General features: G+C 34.2%; 1 protein-coding gene across 3 annotated transcripts in view; it reads left to right on the top strand.

The window, feature by feature from the left end:
• The window catches only part of LOC127870779 (alpha-tectorin-like), a 37,217-nt gene extending 13,138 nt beyond the window's left edge, over positions 1 to 24,079 (top strand). The window contains exons 2-7 of one of the 3 annotated variants that reach the window (XM_052413255.1): positions 1,746 to 1,957; positions 7,234 to 7,512; positions 12,948 to 13,037; positions 13,940 to 14,096; positions 14,561 to 14,602; positions 23,795 to 24,079. In XM_052413255.1, coding sequence (XP_052269215.1) covers positions 1,763 to 1,957; positions 7,234 to 7,512; positions 12,948 to 13,037; positions 13,940 to 14,096; positions 14,561 to 14,602; positions 23,795 to 23,856 — 825 coding nt within the window. In that variant the 5' untranslated portion in view covers positions 1,746 to 1,762 and the 3' untranslated portion in view covers positions 23,857 to 24,079. Of the gene's footprint in view, positions 1 to 1,745; positions 1,958 to 7,233; positions 7,513 to 12,947; positions 13,038 to 13,939; positions 14,097 to 14,560; positions 14,603 to 14,830; positions 15,531 to 22,158; positions 22,442 to 23,794 lie in introns of those variants that run through there. The other 2 variants (XM_052413254.1, XM_052413253.1) reach the window with 2 other exon arrangements.
• Positions 24,080 to 24,951: the final 872 nt, after the last annotated feature.

The raw sequence follows: 24,951 nt of genomic DNA, 5'->3' as shown, positions 1-24,951 counted from the left end.
GATGTTTAAAATGAATACTAACCAAATCGCACTTGGAACCACAAGTGTAATTTAAGGTTAGTAAAATCGTCTTTAAGTCCTCTTCTATGTTTGTGCGAATCATTCCCCTTCAGTCGCAATGGAACAGAGGTCACATGTTTTATATAGATTTATATACAAATATATAAATATAATATATACTTGAGACATCTTCACCTCTTAAACCGTAAGGCGAGCATGTTTGATAATACTATATACATGTACAGTGTCATGGGGGCTCTCTACCAAGTATTTGCAAATAATGCCATAGAGCTCACAACCTACTCCTCTCCGTATAATTATACAACAAAACAGGCCAAAAGGCATGTACAATAGTAGGCTCATGGTGGTTTGCTACCCAATTTGCCCTCGCTGATCTCTAAATTTTGTATTTTTCAGTTCATTCGTGTCTCGGGTAAGCGACATATGGTCTAAGGTTCTCACTTTTATTTCATTTAAGAGTTTTTTTAATTTAAATTATTATATAACTTAAACAATCGAAATGATCTTTATCATCCGTAGTGACTTAAATCAGAGGAGACACTGATGGCCAGTGGAGAGCAACTTGTCTTCTTATTTACTGAAACATTTTACATTTTTAAATTGTGTCCTCGTATTAATTATTATAAACATTTAAGACGCTCAATACATGCCAGTTTTTAAATAGAGCTATAAAACTTTGTTGATTGATGTTTTATTGAGAAATGGTTTCTGCGCATACAATTGCGGCAGCGTGTGTTTATCTTAATTATATTTTCAGACATTTTGCGTCTTTAAAGCATCTCTCAAATACATTAACTTTGATTAATGTATATATTACCTTATATGTATTTCTTCAAGATGAATAACTAAATGTGTTTTCTTAATTTGACCCATTTTAACCTATTGGCATGCACAATACGCAATGAGCGAGCAAATGAAATATGTCTGTCATTGCAAAGTCATAAAACGCTGCTTTTCTTTTTGCCGTCATGGCTAATATTTCAATAAGTTGAAATAGGTTGCATAATTTTCACATCATTTTAACGTTTCTTCACTAATGACGTTGCAGGCTGCAGACATTACATTTTAAATCTTGAACAAACTTCATTTTATATTAACAGTACCAACTATTCAAGTTATCCATATCTCTATACGGTATCGCGGTAAGTCTCAATAGTTCCATCCCAACTCACCACTGTTTACCGCTGTGCAAAAGTAAAAGTGCCCTGTAATATGTGGAGAGTGAAATAATCTATTAAACCATACATTTAATATTTCTCAAGGAGGTATATGGATGGACAGAATCAGCAGCTGCAGCAACATCAATAGTAGAAAAACCCTCAGTATCATCATCGTGTCCTTTTTTTAATTATTATTTTTAATTCCTATTTTATCCTTTGATGAATGATTTTTCGTGTGAAGCGATTTTTTTCTAATCTCCATTTTGTTAAGCAGTATGCTCAGGCAGGCGCTAATATCCACATGTCAGCATTTGGTATAGTTCGGCACTGTATACACAGCTTGGGGATGATTTCTTTCAAGTGACACGCACTTTTGTATTCTTATATAATATAAAGCTATGTTCTGTATACATATAAACACCTAAAGGCATGTTTGCTACCAAGTGAAGACTATACACATATACACAAAACGATATTTTTTCGCGTTTAGCTTTTGTTTATACTTATGATATTATCGTTTATAATATATATCGTGCTAGTTATTCTTCTTTCTTCGTACTTCAGGTCATTCTTTCAACAAAATGAAAGTCATGAAAGCTTGCAAATCCACAAGGCTCGCCAGCGTGTCGTTTGTATTGCTTTTGGCCAGGTATGCGCACGCAGCCCTATATGACCATTCAAGTGCAACGGTAATATCTATCAATGACGACACGTTGACGCCATTGAATCTTCCTGTTCCTATTAAATTTAGAGACATGGATATCAACAACATCTATGTAAGTTATTTTCGAATGTTTTGATTTTCTTGTCACAGTTGAATGCCCCTTTGTGATTGAACGGTCGAGTATTTGATTGTTGATTTGATTTGTTTGATTTATTCGATTTGATTGTTGCGTTGCTGATTTGATGTCTTTTGTGTCTTTGATGTGTACCCTATGCGCAAATGTTATCAAGCCCGATGTTATTTAGCCGCCCAGTATGTTTACTATTCAAATTAAATAAGTTAAATGCATCTAATTAAATTCGTTTTAATTAAATTAATTCGTTTTTACTTTGTGAAGATATCTAGTTGGGTGATAATGTTCTAACTTCAGTGTTTTTCTTTGAAGTTTAAATTAAATAGATTTTAAACTCGTTTAATATATTGTCTTAATATATATACTTTTTTTTTAATTTATACGTGAATGTATACACGTGTTGATTGACAATGCGCGCTATGTTGTAGGCTTGTTTCACAAATGCTGTGTGATTTTTGACAAAATGTTTTCTCTACATCTTGCGATGTGTTAGTAGCAATATCATAGCATTCGGTTCTTGGCGGAGGCATTTGGTTTACTGAATTATTCTGCACATCAGTGCATTGTTTGTTTATATTGTTTAGCAAGAACATCGTAAAGCTGAATTTATTTAAGAGAAATATAAATATAAAGACAGTTCAAAATGTACGTCTCCTTCTTACAAGTCAACACATCGCATTTATATCACTTAAGAATAGATACCCTCTGCTTTTGTCAGTACTAGTAACATGACGCTGCTTTGATATGTCAACTTATTGTTAACATTAATCCACTAGTCATAAAACCATGGACGATCAATCAATCACTCACAGACTCAATCGATCAATCAATCAATCAATCGATCAATCAATCAATCAATCAATCAATCAATACTATTCGCAAAGTGTATTTTAAAGAAAATTAAAATATAATTACATTACTCATGATATTCATCAACAGCCAAGCATATTTGTCTGTGAACAAATAATAACATAAACACACAAACGATGCTACCCATCATGTTTCAATGTGGAATCTTACCAACCCCACAAATGACTTGGTGTTTTGTAAACCTGCCGACATCATAGGCGTTAACACAAGAAGTATTATAATTGTGCTGAAGTTCGACACTCTTTTGTACATGTAACATATCTTAAATTAAGAACGCGTGTCTCGTTTTTATATTTTCATATAATGTGTTCTAATAATAAATCGGATTTGATCTTTAATTTACGGGCCACTAGGTTCCTAAAGGGACTCGCGATCTAGCATGAACAAAAAATCATATTTTCTTCTGTCAATCGGCCTAATTTCTTGATCTAACCATGCATCGTGAATTGTATGTTTGCACGTTCGTTATAGGAGGCGTTGCACACAATATTAAGCAAATATGAGCACGTGGTTAAGTGCATATCACAAAACAGCTTATTCTTCGACATCCTTCAAGTTATTTAATTAAATTGGAAATGGCAATGCATAATGTCAGTTATTGAAAAAAATGTTTGAAATGAAACTCAATATAAGTTGTCGCGCCATAGCGATTTTGATTTGTGTAATTTTTCATTCAAATTCTACCCGACACTATAAATCCCAAATGTAAATGATCTGAAATGGGAATGCGATGACGAGATAGTTAAATAAGGGGGTACGCTATCATATCTTAGTTCTACAACAATGCAGAGTTTTATTTCAAACATGAATTTAGAACTATCCGCTTTATTATGTATAGTCTACACGCGTAAATAGGTGTAACGTGAGGTTAAATGAGTGTCAGTTGTCTTTGAAATTCAAAACCGTAAGTGTCATAACGCGTGTCATTACGCGCACTGTAAACAGATCCTAGCTTTACAGCACTTTTGAACACTCAAACCAGCGTTTTTGTATATCTTTGTGAATGTACATTTGTTAATGTATGTGAATGAATATACAGCGAATTTATGACTACAGTCAAAACCTTACTTGATCTTAACGCTCAATTGCGGACAGTGGTCAGTCTGGATTCCCCCTGACGAAAATCACTCTATATTATACTTTAGAATAACGGTCAATTGTCCATAACGGTCAACGGTCAGTATATTTCACTCCGAAAGTCATGAAGTTTGAACTAAAAACAACGGTCATGCGTCAGTCGTTTCGAGTCGCGAATATTAAGAACGTAAACGAAACCGGTGCACGTAACAATAAGAATGTGTATAAGTAACAATTATCGGCTGATTTCATTCTCATATATATATTGAAGCATAAAATGGTTTTGCTCACTAAGTTCGATATTTATGTTTTGGGGCTGTAATATGAACTGTGACATGAGTATGGTACTTTGCTTGTCCTTGGGTCGATATTGCTCTTGATTGGGACAATATCTTTGTATATTGTAATGATGGGTGAAGCTGAAACTAATCTTCAACTTTATAACGAACACTTTACCCTCGGTACTAAGAGTTAATAATCTAATTAAAATGTCATCAACTATTTTTTTCACATTTAAATTGTATATTTAGCAGGTTTATACCTGCGGATAGTGCTTCTTTCAAATGTTTTAATTACTTTGACTTATCGATAAATAATCATTTTTCCAAAATGATATGTAGCACCGATTCTGAATTATTAGCTATTTGGGTATTTTGTGTCATCCCCAGTAATACGGATAGTAAGATTTCTGTATGATCGAATAGACAGTAACATAACAATGCAATTGGTTGTGTTTTTAGAAAATAACATCACACAACATATTAACAAAGTCATTAATTGCGAATTAAACACACATCTATATCTGTGATTATTTTAATGTAATAAACCTAAGAAGCGAATAACACAATGGATACTAAACTGAAAATTATCTGGGAACCAAACACTTAATACCTGAAAACTAAAATCCCTAGATTTTATATTTAAAGCCTGCAACAGCTGTGTCCCGTCATTGAAACACGGACTTTTAATTGACCAGTCGCCAAATAATCGATCGCTCCGCCCACAAAGTCACGTGGTCTAGTGATTAGAAAACTCCGACAAGCAGATCGCAATTATAGCGGATTACGTGAGGGAAATTCTATATTTGTAATGATGTATTATGCTCTTTTCTTTAAAATAAATTTTTAAAGCCGCACACTAAACTAAACTGCTTTGTAAAACGTGAATACAATCATAAAAACTTTAGAGAGAAATGGCGTAATCAAAATAAATGAGTTAACGGCAGACTGACTATCAGAAACGTTTCTTATACATATTATATAGGGAGGTGATGAAAAATCCGTTGTAAAAATGAGCATTTATTTCATATTGATTTTGAACTTGTATTCAACCGTCTGACAGTGAACCCGGTGGCTATTCATATATAATTTTGAAAATATTTTTATTAAATTCAAATGACATATCGATATCATGATGGGTTTTTTGTTTATTAAAAATGTTTAGATCTTTGTTTTATTGTGTTATTTTTAAAAAGACACCGATTTTTTTTATTTAGATATAAATTAAATTTTGATTGTAACCGTAATTTAATACAGGCCTGATTTCGTGGTTTCATTATCAGATAGTCTAATATGCATTTTATTACATTTATGTTTAATGCGAACCTGTTACATTTCACTATCAAAAAATGAAATGTTGGTATTACGGTGCAGTTCACGAACATTCGAATTGAATACATTTAGCATATTATGCATTTGCTTATTTATAACAAGATGGCCCTTATATGTTAATTGCAATTTTCACATTTCTCCCCGTATCAATCAATATATGTTGTATAAGAAATGTTGTTGTTGTAATATAAGCCGTACATTTTACACTTGAAGTCGCTTTAAGCTGGCTAAGCCGCGTTGAAATCACCTTTTTGTTGTTTTTACTTTAGTTAAAACAATATTTAAGTTAACAATTTATAATGATTTCCCTTGTTTATGATCCACAGAAAATAAATATATAATTGGAAATCATTTAAGTAATTAAATAGTTTTCTTTTCTTGTGTACAGTACCTAACAATGCCTTAATGTTCCTTCATTCTGAGATCCACGCAACATACTGTTATTTATTAATCATCGACAATTACGCTGAGATTAATAAGCACGTGTGGCAATTATTATGTTGCCCAAACTGCTTAATAATATTGTGCATCAAACGGTATAACACGTTTTATAGAACACACACCTGGTGTGGTTAAACTATTTATTGTGTTTGTTTTCTCATTACTTGTTCATAATTATGTTCAAGAAATAAAGATAAAAATATTAACCTTTTATAAAGTATGTATAGCACCTACAATTTTGAATAATGATCGAACAGTAATGATCATGCATTTGATATAAAATCTGTGTAAACTCTTAAAAAATTCGTCCATTCCATATGTACAACACGCTTTGTTTGTCGGACAAAATGGCGGCCAGATAAGCGTTGCTGAGGGGTGTGTGAAAAATCGATATCTGATTGGCTGATCGACAAAATGTGGGCGGAGTTGGCGACTGGTCAATTATAGAAGTGCTCCGTTTACCTGTACGTTTCAAGGGCGAGTTAATATATGGCGGCTGAAAGTCATCAATACTTGTGCACTCCCAAATTCAAAATTTAAATTGGCAAAAATAAGTGTCTATGAACTCTTAGTATATGTCGAGTTTAATAGTATATTCTAACTGGTTTAATCTCTTTCATGGTGGAAATATGGTTCTTCATATTTTAAAATTGTTAAATTCGCCATCTTCATATATCTTCCTATATGAAAGAAGCTGGTTGGATTTAAAAAAAAGACAGTTAAAAAATGGTTATATATTTAAAGACGAATGTACATTATATTTAAAAGAGCGAATCAACATTAATGAATTAACAAATATTTACAATATAATTGCGTCTATGATAATAACTAATCGAAATCGATACAATAATATAGATGTTCATCAATCATTTGAAAAAGCAAAGTGTATTCAAATACTGAGTTGTAAAACTTGAATTGCATTTCATATTGTTTTGACTTAACCTAGTTATGCCTAGCGTCTACAAAATAGGCCTTGGCAAACAGCGTAAACCCTGATGAGACGCCGCATAATGCGGCGTCTCATCACGGTCTACGCTGTTTTACTTAAATGACTTTCTGTAAGAAATTTTCTAAAAATAGAAATAAATGTATGTATCTTAATTTTGGAAATAAATTGATCCAATGTAGAAGGATGGGAGAGTCCACTAGGCATAACCGGGTGACAATATGTGAGCAAGTCCCTATAATGTTTAGATAATTTTATAATTGATTTTAATCAAACTGTCTTCCGTAATCATAGTTATACTATATTTTAAGATATCAGACAACGGGCTAGTAACAACGGACGCAACAAAGGAAACGTTCGCGGATGCAATCAAAACCAACTCGATCTGGATAGCTCCGTTTGGCGGTGACGTCGCTCCCGACGTAAATTCTAAGATCAAGCACGCCACCTATCTCGCGCCCGGAACGCCACCCCCTAGCGGCGTGAACGTGCACGTCAATCAAGTGTACCCGGATGTAAATTTCTCGCCAACATCTGCCTACGTGATCACGTGGGAGAATGTGGACATGATTGGTGACTCTTCTTTCACGGTAAGAGTTTCAATAAAGCTTTACTATCTAATTTAAGCCATTGTAATAAGTAAACTGGGTAAGTTAATGAAGCCTCGAACATGACATACATGATGAGACTTGATTAAATCCCATATCATGTGCATTTCGGTATTAAATATATGTTCCAAATTTCACATAATTCTAACAATCTTTCAAAAAATAATAGTAAAATTCCCACGTGTACTGGTTAGTGGGTGGCATTTAGACTATGTTTTGTGTCATTTTGCATAATTGAACATCGAAACATGCTGCTTGAATTGGTTTACGTTACGATCCAAATGATCTTCAAGCTATTTTACAGCTCATTGTTTTAAAGAAAATAATTAAAATCGTTATGAGTGTGTGCGTTATTGAGGGAAACTGGTATTGGCTGTTTTATCCCTAAATTCTTAAGACGCTTTTTAGCTCAACTGAGCACAACGTGCTCATGGTGAGCTTTTGTGATCGCCTTTTTTGTCCGTCGTCCGTTGTGCGTTGTGCGGCGTCAACATTTGTCTTGTTAACTCTCTAGAGGCCACATTTACTGTCCAATCTTCATGAAATTTGGTCGAAAGATTGGTTTTAATGATATCTTGGATGAGTTTGAAAATGGTTACGTTTGCTTGAAAAACATGGCTGCCAAGGGGCGGGGCATTTTTCCTTATATGGTTAAAATATATGGCTATATTAAAATCTTGTTAACACTCTAAAGGCCACATTTATTGTCTGATCTTCATAAAACTTGGTTAGAAGATTCATCCCAATAATATCTTGGATGATTTCGAAAATGATGCCGGTTGGTTGAAAAAACATGGCCGTCAGGGGGCGGGGCATTTTTCCTTATATGGCTATAGTAAAACCTTGTTAACACTCTAGAGGCCACATTTATTTTCCAATCTTCATGAAAATTGCTCAGAAGATTTGTCCTACTGATATCTTGTATGAGTTAAAAAAAATGGTAACCTTTGCTTGAAAAACATTGCTGCCAAGGGGCGGGGTATTTTTCCTTATATGGCTATATATGGCTATAGTAAAATCTTGTTAACACTCTAGAGGCCACATTTATTGTCCAATCTTCATGAAACCTGGTCAGAAGATTCATCCCAATAGTATCTTGGACGAGTTCGAAAATGATGCCGGTTGGTTAAAACATGGCCGCCAGGGGCGGGGCATTTTTCCTTATATGGCTATATATAGTAAAACCTTTTTAACACTCTAGATGCCACATTTATTGTCCAATCTTGATGAAATATGGTCAGAAGATTTGTCTTAATGATATCTTGGATGAGTTACGTTTTCTTGAAAAACATGGCCGCCAAGGGACGGGGCATTTTTCCTTATATGGCTATATAAGGCTATATTAAAATCTTGTTAACACTCTAGAGGCCACATTTATAGTCCGATCTTCATGAAACTCATTCAGAAGATTCATCCCAATAATATCTTGAACGAGTTCAAAAATGATGCCGGTTGGTTGAAAAACATGGCCGCCAGGGACGGGGCTATTTTCCTAATATGGCTATATATATAGTAAAAACTTTTTAACACTCTAGAGGTCACATTTATTTTCCGATCATCATGAAACTTGGTCAGAAGATTTGTCCTAATGATATCTTGGATGAGTTCAAAAATGGGTTTGGTTGCTTTAAAAACATGGCCACCAGGGGCGGGGCATTTTTCCTTATATGGCTATATATGGCTATAGTAAAACCTTGTTAACACTCTAGAGGCCACATTTATTGTCCAATCTTCATGAAATTTGGTCAGATGATTGGTCTCAATGATATCTTGGATGAGTTTGAAAATAATTATGTTTGCTTGAAAAAAATGGCTTCCAATCGGCGGGGCATTTTTCCAAATATGGCTATAGTAAAAACTTGTTAACACTCTAGAGGCCACATTTACTGTCCGATCTTCAAGAAACTTGGTCAGAAGATTCATCCCGATAATATCTTGGACGAGTTAAAATGATGCCGGTTGGTTGAAAAACATGGCTGCCAGGAGGCGGGGCATTTTTCCTTATATTGCTATAGTTAAACCTTGTTAACACTCTAGAGGCCACATTTATTCTCCGATCTTCGTGAAACTTGGTCAGAAGATTTGTCCCAATAATATCTTGTTATCTCAGGTGAGCGACTTTGGGCCTTTCTGGCCCTCTTGTTTCTAATTTTGGGAATGTTGATCCCTTAAATTAATTGATATACATGCATATGTAAGCATGGTCCTTTTTTATATTTAAATGTTTCTTTATCAAATCCTTCGAAATACGAAATACCATTGCTTATTGTGAGAAAGTGAAAACATTTGAAAAATATGCATATATTTTTCTACTATCAATATAAATATGAATTCCTTGTACAAAGTATGATTATTTTTGAATTAACAATCACAAAAACCTCAAAGACCCAATGCATGAAACCCTTATATTTATTTCGCCGCTGGATAAAGTGTTATCCAATGTGTTCATAAATATTGTATAAAAATAATTGATATATTTCAGTAACCAGGAATGGGAGTGACATATCACTTTTGTGGGTATAAGTACATTTTGTAAGGCAAAGAACTTTCGAAACATTTTAGCACATATAAAATACCAATGAGTAGTAATGACAAAACGTAATAAGATAATTATTTATAAGCTATTCTTTGTATTATGATATGTCTTGCATTACTTTTTAAAGTGGACTTTGAGGATAATCCTACTACAATAAACATTAACATGTTTATACTTAACAACGGTATATCATTATCAGACTTTCTGCTAAAGACTTAACAATGAGTCGATTTTCGTGCACATTGGACTGAAACGCAATAAATCACATAACACACAAAAAGTAAACACATGATAACTATATGATGTTGAGCGGCGATTTAGTAAAAAATACTTGAATTCTCTTCTAAAATATGCAAAACATTCTGACAATTAACTACATGCAAACATGTTATACTAAGAAAAAACGAACACACTCCGAAATAACGTGTCAAAAATAAGTATTTACTATTGAGTAATTCGTTTAGTTTCTTTTTCGCTTTGAACATGGTTAGACATTAATAAATCTTTCAAATGGCATAATACACACATAAATATGTAAACATTTAACTTTTGAAGGAAGTATGTGAAAACATGGAATGAAAAGTACCAAATGTTAAATTTGGAGTATTCTTTCCAATATTTGAATACCAGTTATAGACAATTTAAGCTAAATTTGCATTACTGTTTTAGTAGTATCCTTTTCTTTTGTATTGAAATATAACATATTTTCATTATTATCAAAATGACAAATTAGTTTGTGCAATACATAGCAAGTTCTTTTTTCTTGGTTGCATATTATCATGTACATTTCATACGAGCAAAAGCCCATCGCGCAGCGGCGAGCGATGACCGCTTAATTGTATCAGTTTGTGACAAAACTATAAAAAAAGACAAACCTACGCTCTAGAAATCTTTTCGTCACAAGTCATCTATTTTCGCGATGCATGAATATCATTAAAATAAAACTCCGGCAGATGCTGTTTTAAGTGATGATATATATTTAAACCGAAAATTATTGATAGCACTCCATTGTTTTGGTGCTAATTACACTAAATATTTATACAAATATGTTATTTAAAGTTTTGTGTCGCCATTTTCCCCCCTACAGCGATTTGAATACCTCGCACATCTTCCTTTTGTCATTTTTAATGAAGTCATACAGACTGGTCCACTCCTAATTCTCCGATATTTTCTATATATTTCCCTTAAATATAATCCTGTTTGATGTTACAACCAGTAAATGATTATTTAATGAGGAAGCTGAAACGGCTCTAAGAAAAAATGGCTCGGAGATGAGAAGATCTTTTTTAAAAGCGAGTTCAGTTCGTTCAGTTTTAACATAATACTCGCATATTCTATATTTTAGTTTAAGGGTTATGTCTGTCAATTTACAGATATCTTAGCACTTGAGGGATACAATAATGTTTGTATATTTTAATTATATAGAAGCCAGTTTATAGCAAAATTTGATATGTGGTAAACTTTAGCATATTTGGTTGTAATATTATATTTCGAAATCGCAGACATGCATTTGTGTTTTTTATTTATTCTATCTTTTTCTGCAACATTAAAATGCCTCTCATGTTAGATCAATTTAGCTATAATGTTTCCAAACATAGTTTTAAAAACGAGCAAAGTTATTGTTCTTAGTCAAGATATATGTACAATGTTTGACTTTGTTGGCATTATGAACAAAACATAAAATAATTATTATGATTAAAAGGTGTTGCCGAATACATGAGGCTTTCAATCATTACAAAACAAATGTAATAAACAATATACTTTCTTAGTCTATACTGGGCACATGTTTCGTAAAGATAAATCTTTTAATGAAATTTGGATTTCATGTACGCAAAATGACTCTCAGTGGAAAACAACCTTCGTTCAGACAAATGTCTCTCAGTCGCAAACAATTGACAATAAGGTATGCGGCTAACAACTGACCAAAACTTCCGGACAGCTGTCCAGAAAAACTGACAAGTACCAGACAACACATTTTTTTAGAATTTGGTATATTTTTTTTTGTATTACCCTCCAAACGTTTTAAAAAAGGGTTTTTGCCCGTAAATTGGGTAGCACCTATGGTCATATTAATTTTTTGCGCCTTTATCACTATTTAACATTATTATTTTTGAACTTACCAACCTAGAGCAAAGATTATAGATAACGATAATTTCAGGTGGATTACAAGGCATGACGATCAGAGTAATCTCTCTTGTATTTTTGACTAGCATTTACACTGTCCAGTATAACAGAGGGAGTAATCACGTGACATCAACATGGCGACGTCCATGCCGAGACAGGTATTTTTTCCGTGTATATACCCTTTATTAATTTTTGAAATGCCGCTCACTTTCCAGTCATATCAGTAAAAACGTGATAAGAGTTTATTTTGTACTTCTATTCGCTCTCTATCTCGACTTCACTCGCTACGAAATTTCTTAGAGGAAGCCCACAATTACAGCTCCCGTTAAGAAAATTCGTAGCAATTAAAGTCGAAATAAAAAGCGAATCTTTTTTAAATGATGTCTAAAAATTTAGCGGAATTTAAAAAAGGTAATAATTCTATAAAACGGCGAAAAATACCTGTTTCGGCACGGACAACGCTATTTATAGTCACGTGATTATCTCTCATATGCATATGAGCTGTTTCCCGTAACATTAACCGAGTGGATTTACAATCTATGTGGACCCTGAAACACGAACCGTTTGATGTTTGATATACAATAGAAAATCTTCTATTGATATTAAGCATAGAATACAGAGCCTGCGAAGCTGATATACGTGTAGTGTACATGTAATATAAATGCTAAAAAACGCGTATTATATAAATTAAAAAAATATTGATCCCTGATGTCCTCCAGCTTATAGAATCGGTTTCAGAAGAATATTTATTTTTCAGGGAAATACCTTTCAACTAACTCTTACTACTGATGGAACAAAGAGCTACGCAATTTTCCTATATGATGTCATCTCCTGGTATCCCGGTGTGGTGAGTTTGTGCTATAGCACTCAGATGTATATCATGTGTACTGACATTTAAAAATACTGAAACTATTTTTGAATTAGTGATAGTTTGATTGTTAAAAACAAAAACTATAGGGTCATTGATTTTTTAACTTTGAAACGGGGCGTGGTCAATGCCGAACGCATAAGCATTATTTGAACATTCTTTTGAGACAAAAACTATCTGATGTCACAAAATAAATATCAAAATTGTTTGCTTTGTGTTATCATAGGATTTTTTTTCCAATTAAGTGTGAAATATAATTCAATAACAATTAATTAAGCAACAAAACCACAGAGAATTTGATTACAAAGGCAAGCTAAGTAGATGACCACTATATGATTTTACATGAAAAATATTCCACCTATTAGTCTTGAGTTTTTAAGATATAATTTCAAGGTATATGTTAATATTCTATGTAGATAATAGGGTCATGCGCTGTGCCAGTTTGAACCTCATGTGCATGAGTTGGACAATCTTTATAGACGACCGCTTTCTGATGGCACATAACGAATAAAAAAGCTGTGGGCATTTTGATTTCAAAGATTGTTGACAGTTTTGTCCTTGTATAAATCTATTTAAAACATGTGACCGCTGGGAGTCCGTTTTGACACAAGTAGCTGCAATATCTGTTTAAGTATGATTCAAAGGGAGACAATAAATATTGCACGTACGACATTTATTGTGTGAACATTGCCCCACTTGGCGGTAATGATAATACTGTTATTACACCAAACAAACATATCCATTCAATGTTATGCTTCTAAGTATTGTCCCATAAAATATATAAATAAATAAGTATGGATGATTTAATGATTTATTTCAGCGATATGTTCTTTTTAATTCACTATTTTCAAGGCAACTAAATACATATCCGTACTCCACAGACTGGTGTCAATGCAGGAGATGGTAACGTCCAGAGGGTGTGTAACACGGATACCGCAGCAGCGCAGCAGCTGCCGCAGAAGACAAATATTGCAGCCTGTGGTGTTGATCCCGGCGTTGTGGTTCTCCGCATTGACCAGACCGGCATCTGGGGACCAGGTAGGCTAAGTCAGCATACTTTAATAAAAATTTCGAAATGCTCGACGCAAATGCGGTTCTTTTCATGAGTCATCTCTTTTTTTGAGATAAAAAGGAGACTTCTCAAATAAAGATATTAATGATGAGACGATTGTCGATCATAATGTTCCATGACGTAGTACACTAACATTTTAAAACTGTATATCAGATTTAACACGAAATTGATTTTCATTTATGCAGTTGAAATCAACTATTTGAAAGTGGCTAAAATATCGAGTTCCCGTTGATTGTTATAATAAAAAATAAACTTAATGTGAAACTTCTGAATAATAAAGCTACCACGTGTTTTCCGTTCGAATGAATGGACGCGAACACTGGTCCCCACATTGTATGAACTGGTCCTCACTTTGTATGAAACGTATTCCTATACAATTATTTTTCATTATGAATCACATCAGTATCTAACACGTTGTTTTATTTTTCAGATTGCGTTACTGTGAGTCAACCAGAAGCGTGTACCACCCAGGGTACGTTACAGTGCACGTTTTCCGCTATATACTAGTTTATATGATTGTATGTATCCTGCACTAATCACTTGGGAGCGATCGACTGACATCATCCTATTCAAACTAAACGTTCAAACAATACGATCTCGCACGAAAACTACAACTGTCTGAAGCATTTGTAATATATTTCATTTGCTTTGTGTAATTTTTATGCTATTTAACCTCGTCTTCACCTTTCTCTTGGTACAGGGATTCTTGGTGGTGGTGACAGAAACTCACAAACATTGCCCTTTACTTCGTGTGCAACAACCATGATTTGTGGAGCCTTGTTGATACTTATAGTGCGACAACTAACATGAACAAACAGACTCATGCACACAACACTTATATAACCCAAAGTTATGGTGGTCTCTACAAAAGCGGTCTCCACCCCCCACCACCCCCCCCCCCGAGCTCCGTGATATTTTACGTGTATACTGCAAGAAAGTATAAACATACACACCCATGTAATGCTTCAATGATTTGCATGAACAAATCTAAACAGTGTGTGTGTAGAAGAGAAGACATGACAAGTTGTTTTTTTTCCAGATCTGTGATCATATGTCTATTTATATATTATTGTAAAACGCACAGTCGTCTATTATAACTTATTTTAAACGATTCATATATCGGTTGAACACTTGAGTTCTTCTATTCGTGACGGTGCAATAACAAAAAATATTATTCTTCGTATACTGACATATAGCCCTTCAGCCAAGTACCCAAAATTGAGGTGGGGTGTACCAGTAAGGCGGGAAAAACTACACCTATATATCTTGGAAGATGCATGCCAGTAGCATATGAAAATGGTTGATAACAGTCTGGTACTGGCAGCTTTTGGTATTATTCTTTTCTCCTTTGAAGATGGGGCCTCAATCAGCTTAATTTTCATAAATTGACTGGGAGAAATTGAACCGAATTAGGGTCAATATACACTTTGACTCCCCAAAAATTGCTACAAAACGTATTTTAACTGATCCTGGTAGGGTAGAAGGTCCTTAAAAACATATTAAAAGTTTACCACAATCGGACCTCCGGAAAGTGTTTTTTTTTAAGATGGCCGCCAAGATGGCCGCCGGGACCTATTAACGATCATAACTATGTAACTATCCAATCAGATTTGATGAATTTGGTGTTTATACCTAGATTTCAAGGGGCAAAGAACACATAAAGATCATCAGACATTGTTAAAGTTTAATTTAGTACACACAAACTCAACATGGCGTCGAAAATGACCGCCAAGATGGCCGCCAAAACCTATTTATGATCATAACTATGTATATATCAACTTAAATTTGATGATTTTGTTGTCTATACCCAGGTTTCAGGGGGCAAAGAAAACATTAATATCATCAGACAAAGTGTAAGTTAATTATGTCACACAGAAATTTAACATGGCGTCCTAAATGGCCGCCAAGATGGCCGCAAAGATGGTCGCCAAAACCTATAAAATCATCATAACTATGTTACTATCCACTAAAATTTGACGATTTTGGTGTCTATACATAGTTTTCAGGGGGCAAAGAATCCATTTAGATCATCAGACATTGTTTAAGTGTATTATATTACACACAAATCCAACACAGCATCCAAAATGGCCGCCAAGATGGCCACCAAAACATATTTATGATTATAAAATATAACTATGTAACTATCCACTCAAATTTGATAAATTTGGTGTATATACCCAGGTTACAGAGAGCAAACAACACATTAATATCACATTTATATCATCAGACAAAATGTAAGCTAATTATGTTACACAGAAATCCAACACGGCGTCCAAAATGGCCATCAACACAATACGAAGGACCACAGGTCCATAACTTGTTACTCAAACGTTATGGTTGTTATGTAAAATGCCATAGTTTAGGAGACAAGAAACACTTTAATCGAATTGATGTTATCACTAAGGAATTAAATCATCATAAAATCCAATTTACGACATTTGGAAGAGAGAATGAACCAGCACATGACTTCATGATAGGATCAGGTTTTACTAACTTCTGTAGACTTGATTTTTTACCGTTGCTGAAAATCATTGAAGATTAATTACAGCCTGAATAAGCACGAGTTCTTTCAAAAGGTTAATATTATACACATTGCGTTCCTTTGACTATTTATTTTTATACAAGCGGAAGTAGATGGTCTTATTGTCCCTTTCGGAGTAATGCAGGATCAAGATGAGCAAATCTGTATCCTCGCCCACCAACGTTGTGGTGCTACGACGGGATCGTTATAATGTATTTAACAATTTGAACGTCTGCATCCTCTGAAGACAGAGCAATCATGCCGGCCTTGTTTCTGTCATGCGACAAAAAGTCTTCCTTTTTTACATGAGCATTCTGTTTCTTTGCTGAAACTCACAATATGATTCACGTTTCCGGTGCGTTTTGTCTTTGTTATAATCACCGTCTTCGTAGCCATCAAACCCCACTGTCGCTTGTCCGTAATGCCTTTCAATGAATCTACATAAGACTCAGCTATTGTGTTATATGAGTCGCTCTTCTCCATGGTTAACGATGCAGCAAAGTGCCATCATCATGCATCTGTTTCATGAATACAGTTCATCACAGCCTCACATGATGTGTCTACAGCAAACTCTCAAATTTCCTGAGCGATCTGAGGCTTATCTGCTGTACAAAGTATGTTCTTGGCTTCAAAGAAGGCAACAGGATGGGAGCTCAGTTCATAAGACAATACGACTGCCAGGGAAGGATCTCAATATTTTGACACCACCAGGAAACGCTGGAACAGAAGAGCAGGATCAAAAGCACTGTCAGAAGCGATCTTAACAGCCAAACTATTCATATTCATAAGAGACTTGGCTCTGTATTTCTTGTGAATTTATAAGCAAAGACAAACTTTCCTATGATATCTCTTATGATCGTTTTCCCAACCGCCTCAATTGCATGAACATTCACATGTGACCCAGCCACTATCTCATTGACCGTATTTCTGAGAGTAGGGTCAGCTGTGTATGGTGATCAGGTTGTAATCTGTGTCTGCATTTTCTCTAGATCAGAAGAATCCCATTTGATGCACGCTTCAGTTGAGTCTTTGTGTTGTGGACTTGTAGTATAGGTCAGGTCTGTGAAATCCTGCATCGCACTGTTGTGCTCGGATGTTGCAGATAGGGTCCAAGGGGTGTGCATTTCCTCAGTCATTCCACTGTCGCGAGTTAGACCACATGTGCTATATAAAAACATCATCAATGTTTGCTCAATAACAAGATCAAGTCCTAGCCCAGCCCAGCACTGATGGCTACTACAAACAACGTGAAAACCAATACCGAACTTTCGATAAACGTCCGGGTGCGTTTCCTCTAGGTTGCTTATTTGCTGCAGATATATGTAGTAATACGCAGATTGCAGGTTATGTATACAGCAGCAGAAAAGATGGATAGCAATTTGGGCAATGCCTAATGCATCAACCAACACCCAGTACGATATGCTTTAGTCAACACCCTTGAATTGTTAATCACAAGCTAATAATTCAGCCATACTATGCTTGTCTTTGAGGTCTGGACAATTTCATGGGTCTACTTCTCTGTAGCCCTCTCGAGTTTGATCAAAATCGCATAACATATCATCTGCTAGCGTCGTTTTGCCCCTCAAAAGGGAAGAGTACAAATCCTTGGCATGATCCAGCAGCATCTGAATGTCTGGATCTTCCTTGGTCATTTCTGCTGAAAGCTGGCTGTGTATGCACTTTTCAATAATAAGATGGTCCCGTGAAGCCCTCTGGACAGATTTTCGTGTCACAATGTGCACAATTACATTTCTCAATAGACAGACTGTTTTGAGAGCGATTTCTTCCATGAGGGATCCTTTGCCCCCCCCCCCCCCCCCGCAAGTTCATACGTTTATGAAACATCCCAAATTCTGAAAAACATTTTCAACTACTTTGTGGCGCATCAATGATGATTTCGGCAGCTTTCCAATACAAGGGTTGGCCAAACGTTACAATGGTGTGAAGGTTGTGGCAAGGTTGCAAACTAAGACTTATGTTGACAGAATGCACGCTTTGTCCCCATTGTACATATTAATCATAGGCAAGAAGCCGAGGAACTGTCTTTGCTGATGCAAGATACGCATTATTCCCTGCCAATTCAGTGTTGCCTGAAGCTGAAAAATATCGATCCTCTTGTCAAAATCCAGATATTGCGACATGTCCAAACTATGGCGTTTCACATAACAAGCATCACGTTAAAAGTAATGGACTTGCGGTCCTTCGTATTTTGTCATTGGACGCCATGTGAGATTTCTGTGTAACATAATAAACTTAAACTATATCTGACAATCGAAATGTGTTCTTTACCCCTCGAAACCTCGGTATAAACAACAAAATCATCTAATCTGAGTGGATAGTTACATAGTAATGATCATTAATAGGTTTTGGTGGCCATCTTGGCGGCAATTTTGGACGCCATGTTGGATTTGTGTGTAATATAGTAAACTTAAACAATGTCGGATAATCTTAATGTGTTCTTTGCCCTTTGAAACCTATGCATATCCACAAAAAACGCCATGTTAGATTTGTGTGTACTATTGTTAGCTTAAACAATGTCTGATGATCTTTATGTGTTCTTTGCCCCTTGAAACGTAGGTATAGACACCAAATCCTTTAGTTGAGTGGATAGTAACATAGTTATGATCATTAATAGGTTTTGGTGGATATCTTGGCGACCATTTTGGACGCCATTTTGGATTTGGGTGAAATATAATAAACTTATACAATGTATGATGATCTAAATGTGTTAGTTGCCCCTTGAAACCCATATATAGCCATAAAAATAATCAAATTTGAGTGGATATTTCTATAGTTATGATCATTTATAGGTTTTGGCGGCCCTATTGGCGGCCATTTTCGACGCCATGTTGGATTTGTGAGTACTATTGTACACTTTAACAATGTCTGATGATCTTTATGTGTTCTTTGCCTCTTGAAACTTAGGAATAAACACGAAATTCATCAAATTTTATTGTATAGTTACATAGTTGTGATCATTAATAGGTATTGGCGGCCATTTTGAAAGAAAACTCTCAGGAGGTCCGATTGTGATAAACTTTTGATATGTTTTAAAGAAGCTTCTACCCTACCAGGTTCAGTTAAAATACCTTTTGTAGCAATTTTTTGGTGGTTGAAGGTTTTTTTTCATATATTGACCCTACTATTTTGGAGGCTCGCTAGTTTTTAGGAACTTTTCATGCAATCTGATTAATATTCATCGATATGCAAATGTACTAATTTGCATATTTAATTGCAGATCATACTAGGTAATAATCATAATCTTCATTTTAACACCAAACTTTTTTTCTATAACCAATTTTGAAGAAATATTTGAGAATTATACTAGCCAAACTAGCTATTTAGTCAAAGCCTGACGGTTGCCATAGAAACAGCTCAATAATAACTTATAGCTGCCCAACAGAGATTGTTATCACACATTTTGTTTCTTTATATTGAGTATACAATCAAGTAAGATAGGTGTTGTTTTGCCCCACTGAGTGGTACACCCCAACCCATCTGGCTGATAGATTAATATTACGTTTACTTTTATATGCTGAATGGGCAGGTTCATTTGTGCATTGACAGCTAGCGAGCTTTACGAACAGAAAAGAACAGACAGTTTATTCGGACTTACATATGCACATCGTCTTTCATACATACAATTATAAATAAAGCAATGTCACGTGTCAGAATATATAAATTGTAACCAAATCAATAATACAATATATATTGAAATATTTGGAATTTCAAAACAAAGTAATAGCAGAGAAAAACAACGATTTTGGGAAGAAGTAATATACTAAGTTTAAAGGCAGTAAGGATATACTATTATTTTTGATTGACTATGGTATATTTGATTAAATATTAACACAAATTACAAAAAAAACTTTTGATTCACATAGTATAAATGACTGAAAAGTGATACATAGACTGATAAACTATTAAGTCAATAAGTGGTATTAATAATAGCATTTCGTATAGTTAAACTTCTTTTATATTCTTTCTGTACGTGTTGTCTTCAAATGAAGAAATTAATTCTCTTCCGGACAATACCCCCTCTCTGAACTTGTCTCCCACCCTGGTACCGATAACGTTATTCCCCAGGACACAATTGCCCCCATCCCTTGTTCAAAATGGCACACAGGATACTGTTAAAAAATGTGAGTTAATATTTAATAAGATAACAATGGTATATGCTATATGATAGTAACCATGAATTGAATTAGATAAACTTTGTATTATATATACGATGAAATATAAGATGACATGTAACTTTCTGTAATATATTGATAATGATTTGGAATAAATTACATATGACGATAAATATTGTAAGTGGAGACAGAACTGTGCTTTTATATGTTAATGATGATAAATATAAATATAAAATATTTTTATAATAATTCGCTGGTTTAAGATTACATAATACTATACTTGGGAGGGGGGTATGTCTACATAATACTGTACGTGGGAGGGGTGGTATGTCTTAGTGGGATAATGTCTGGGTGGAGTGTCCCCAGGGAGGCCATTATGGTCACAATATACTTAAAGATTTCCTTTACAAATTCAATGTGAAAGCAATAACTTTAACAAAAATTAAAGTCAAAGTTTTGCGCGTAGACACCCTCATAACCATGCCTTTTCTTAAAGAGCATTCCAAGCCGAATTTATTTAAGCAATACAAAAGATAGGTCATGCAGTATGTAAGAAAGAACTCGGTGCGAATCAAAGGTCACTGTTTTAAGGCCTACTTTTTACCGGCTTCTCTCCAGCTGATGAGGTTACGCATGCGCAATTAATTTCCTTCTGCATTACATATAAAATAGTTTAAGTTCGATATCAATTTTTACCATGACCAAGCGTTTCAGCACTATATCATCATACATCATTGGAAAGATAAATGCATAATCTTTTGAAAAAATGCATGTCATCAAATTCTATGTGTTGTAACTCAAAATATTTACCTCAGAATAGGCAAACCAGTTTTGACAGATGTGGAGGCGACCATTTTGGGCTCAAATAGTATGACCTACTTTCAAAGCCGGGAACCATCAAAAGAAAAAGTAGAGCACAAAAATTGCTTTTTTTCTTATTGCTTACAAATATACCTTCAAATTGATACCAAAAACAACCATTTGCAATGTATTTTACCAATCCTATGCAGCATTGCAATGAACAATGCGTGCTAAGTATCAAACTGACTGCATGTAACCCTAAAAACAGGAGTTCCGTTTTGGAGTAATGTGACCATGAGGGTGTCCGCCATCTGTCAAAGTCTCATGTAGTCTCCAACCTAAAAGCAAAAAACTGCATTTGTAGTATACAACAATGTTTTTCCTACAACATGCACACAGAAATATTCAAACATAAAGTCATGGCAAGTGACCATACAAAGATTTGTGTCTTGAAATAAATGACGTTCCATTTTTTAGAGGGTATAGCATTGAACATAAAAAGTATTTAGTATACTGTAACCTTATGAGTGGGGATAATAATAGTCGTGTACCATTCTTAATGTCTCTCTGAAGCTACCACACCGCGACTCAGCGCATGTGCATGCAAAAGAAGACGCCGAAAACGCAGCGGGATGAATTAGAAACTATTTGTAGAGCTGTACATATATATGAATCAGGGTCTTAAAATATGTGTCTTATTGTATCGATGTTTGTGTTAATTTGCATGGCGTATTCATGCCATATTTATATATATACATATGTATCATGTATATTTTAATTTCATTCATTTTGTCAGGGCTTTCTATGTATTTTACTAAAAGATTATAAACTGCTTATATAATCTATATATATATATATATATATATATATATATATATATATATATATATATATATATATATACATATATTAAGTCAAGCATAGCAGCAGTTATCATTTATATTAGATGTTCTTGAACTCAGCTTGTGAAATATATGTTACAATACATATTTGTTATGTCTTCCTCAGTAATTCAACCCAATGTTCGCAAAGCCGAAACACCGTTGTTTGGTGTCTGTCTCAAAGAAAATGTCAAACATGATGTATAATTTAATGATTTAAAGATTGGTACTTATTTGACGAACAGAAAAATAATCTACTATTTACCAATGTGTTCTAATACGATTCTTTATGAATAAAAATCAGTGCATGTGTGTGTATATGTAGTATATGCCGGTAATTATTTGACGACCAGAAAAATAATCTACCATTTTCCAATGTGTTCTAATACGATTCTTTATAAATATAATTCAGTTCATGTTTGTGTATATGTCGTAAACGATATGCCGTAGTTATATATTTTTTCAGTGAAATATAGAATTTTATTGGTGTAGACAATTCTGAGGTCCTTGAAAAATATCAGATTTAATATTTTTCACATCTTTGAAATTGTAAAAATAATCGCTACATTATGTAATCGACAGCATGAAAAATTGCGTTTAGAACATTCACAAACACGTTTTTACCATATATCCATGATTAACATCAATACAACAATAAGCAACAACGGCGCACATACCTTTTCTCCACTATTCTTATTAAAAAATACGCGATTCATTCATGACGTAATTTCACACAGCAATTTGACGGCATATATATTTATTATAATACACCAACGTATGACGTTCAAGCTTTTCTCGCGTAGTATTTGTTATACATTGTACTTTATCATGAAATAAAAAGAAATATGATGGCTTCGTTGAATTATCGAATTTGTATTCAACTCATTGTCCTACAAAAATTATACTTTCACTCGTGGTCCTACCGCACGTGAAAAGGGTTTTTTCTATAACGACTCGTGATATAACGTTCAATTATACACCAAAATGATAAAAATATCCATTATGTTAATGATTGAATAAAAATGCGTTTAGATAAAACAAAACAATGTTAGTACAAGTAACTACACGCACGACACTTTCATGTTTTACCGTTGTCAGAAGACTTCAAACGATTTATCTGCTAATATATTTAATAGGGTATATGCTTCTTTTATAATAATTTTGTATGCCTTATTGTCACAACACATCCTATATAAATGACATGTTATTCAGTGTTTTCTTTACAACAAAAGCTACAATTAAAATTCTATGTTATGATGGGTGCTTAGATAACATGTTATGGCTGTCTTGGTTGCCATGAAAGCTATTATTACATGTTTTCTTTGAAGCCACCACAACTCGACTTAGCGCATGCGCAAGAAGACGCCAACAACGCAAAGGGATCGCGTAAAAACAATGTCCACACTTGTGAGCATATACGAATCAGTGTGTAAGGGACCGGTGTCTTGTTATGTTGATGCTTTCTTTAAGTTATTGTTTTGTGCTCATTACATTATTTGTACTGTTCGATTTTTGTTCTTCTCGACATTTAAAACACCTGTTAATTTGTTTCAGTCTAGTAGTATTGTGTTTATCTCAATTGTAATAAATTTACTTAATAAAGTAAATCGCGCTGAATATGCTTGTGTAAATTACTTGTTTATTAAAAGTTCATGTGGTTCACTCGTTATCACGGTATTTTCAAACTGGTCTACTTTTCAGATATTGTTTTGAAAATTCATACAAGTATAGGCACAAGTGAATGTAAATGTTCTTTCCACAAATAATGGTGTCTGTTATTTGAAGCAGGCAAGCAAAAAAAAATTCACTGGCATTTCAAACTCAAACAATATATAATATGTAAGACTCCATTTCCAAAACAACATCACATGTAGTTCCCTAGTCAAAATGACCTTTCTTCAAAATATTGCAGTTTAAAAAACACATGTTATATCCATTATATTCATTTTTGTGGCAGATTCCTGATAAGGTATTTTATGTCTAACTCGGTAAATGATTATTTAAAATTGTTTTGTAAAAAAAAGATCAAATTTGGAGACTTCATACGAAGGTAACCACACTTTTTTAACATTCCTAACGGTAGAAGTTTATAGCAATATTTGTTTGTATACAAACATGCCCTAATAGTTCACGAAAGTAATTACTTTTGCACCGGCGCGTTTTAACATTATCGATAGAAACGTTTCATTTCCCGATCGGATCACAGTTGGTTAGCGTGTGGCTATGATATTAATTAGTGAAAACATCATTTTGAATGATAAATAATCATATTATAACGAAAAATTAACTTTTCTGAAAAAAAAATCACTATCAAATATATATATAACAAGGTATGCAACTCAAAATCACCCCAAACGGGGTGCATCGCTTTGAACAGCCATATCTTCATCAATTGTGCAGCGATTTTCACGATCTCGGTCTTATTCAACGCAGAAATGAATTTCCTTTCTGGAAATGTATATGTCTTGCAATATTTTACACATGC

Source organism: Dreissena polymorpha, chromosome 3, assembly GCF_020536995.1.
Source record: "Dreissena polymorpha isolate Duluth1 chromosome 3, UMN_Dpol_1.0, whole genome shotgun sequence".
Lineage (NCBI taxonomy): Eukaryota > Metazoa > Mollusca > Bivalvia > Myida > Dreissenidae > Dreissena > Dreissena polymorpha.
Note: the sequence above shows the minus strand (reverse complement) of the source record. Positions and strands in the feature narration are given on the sequence as shown.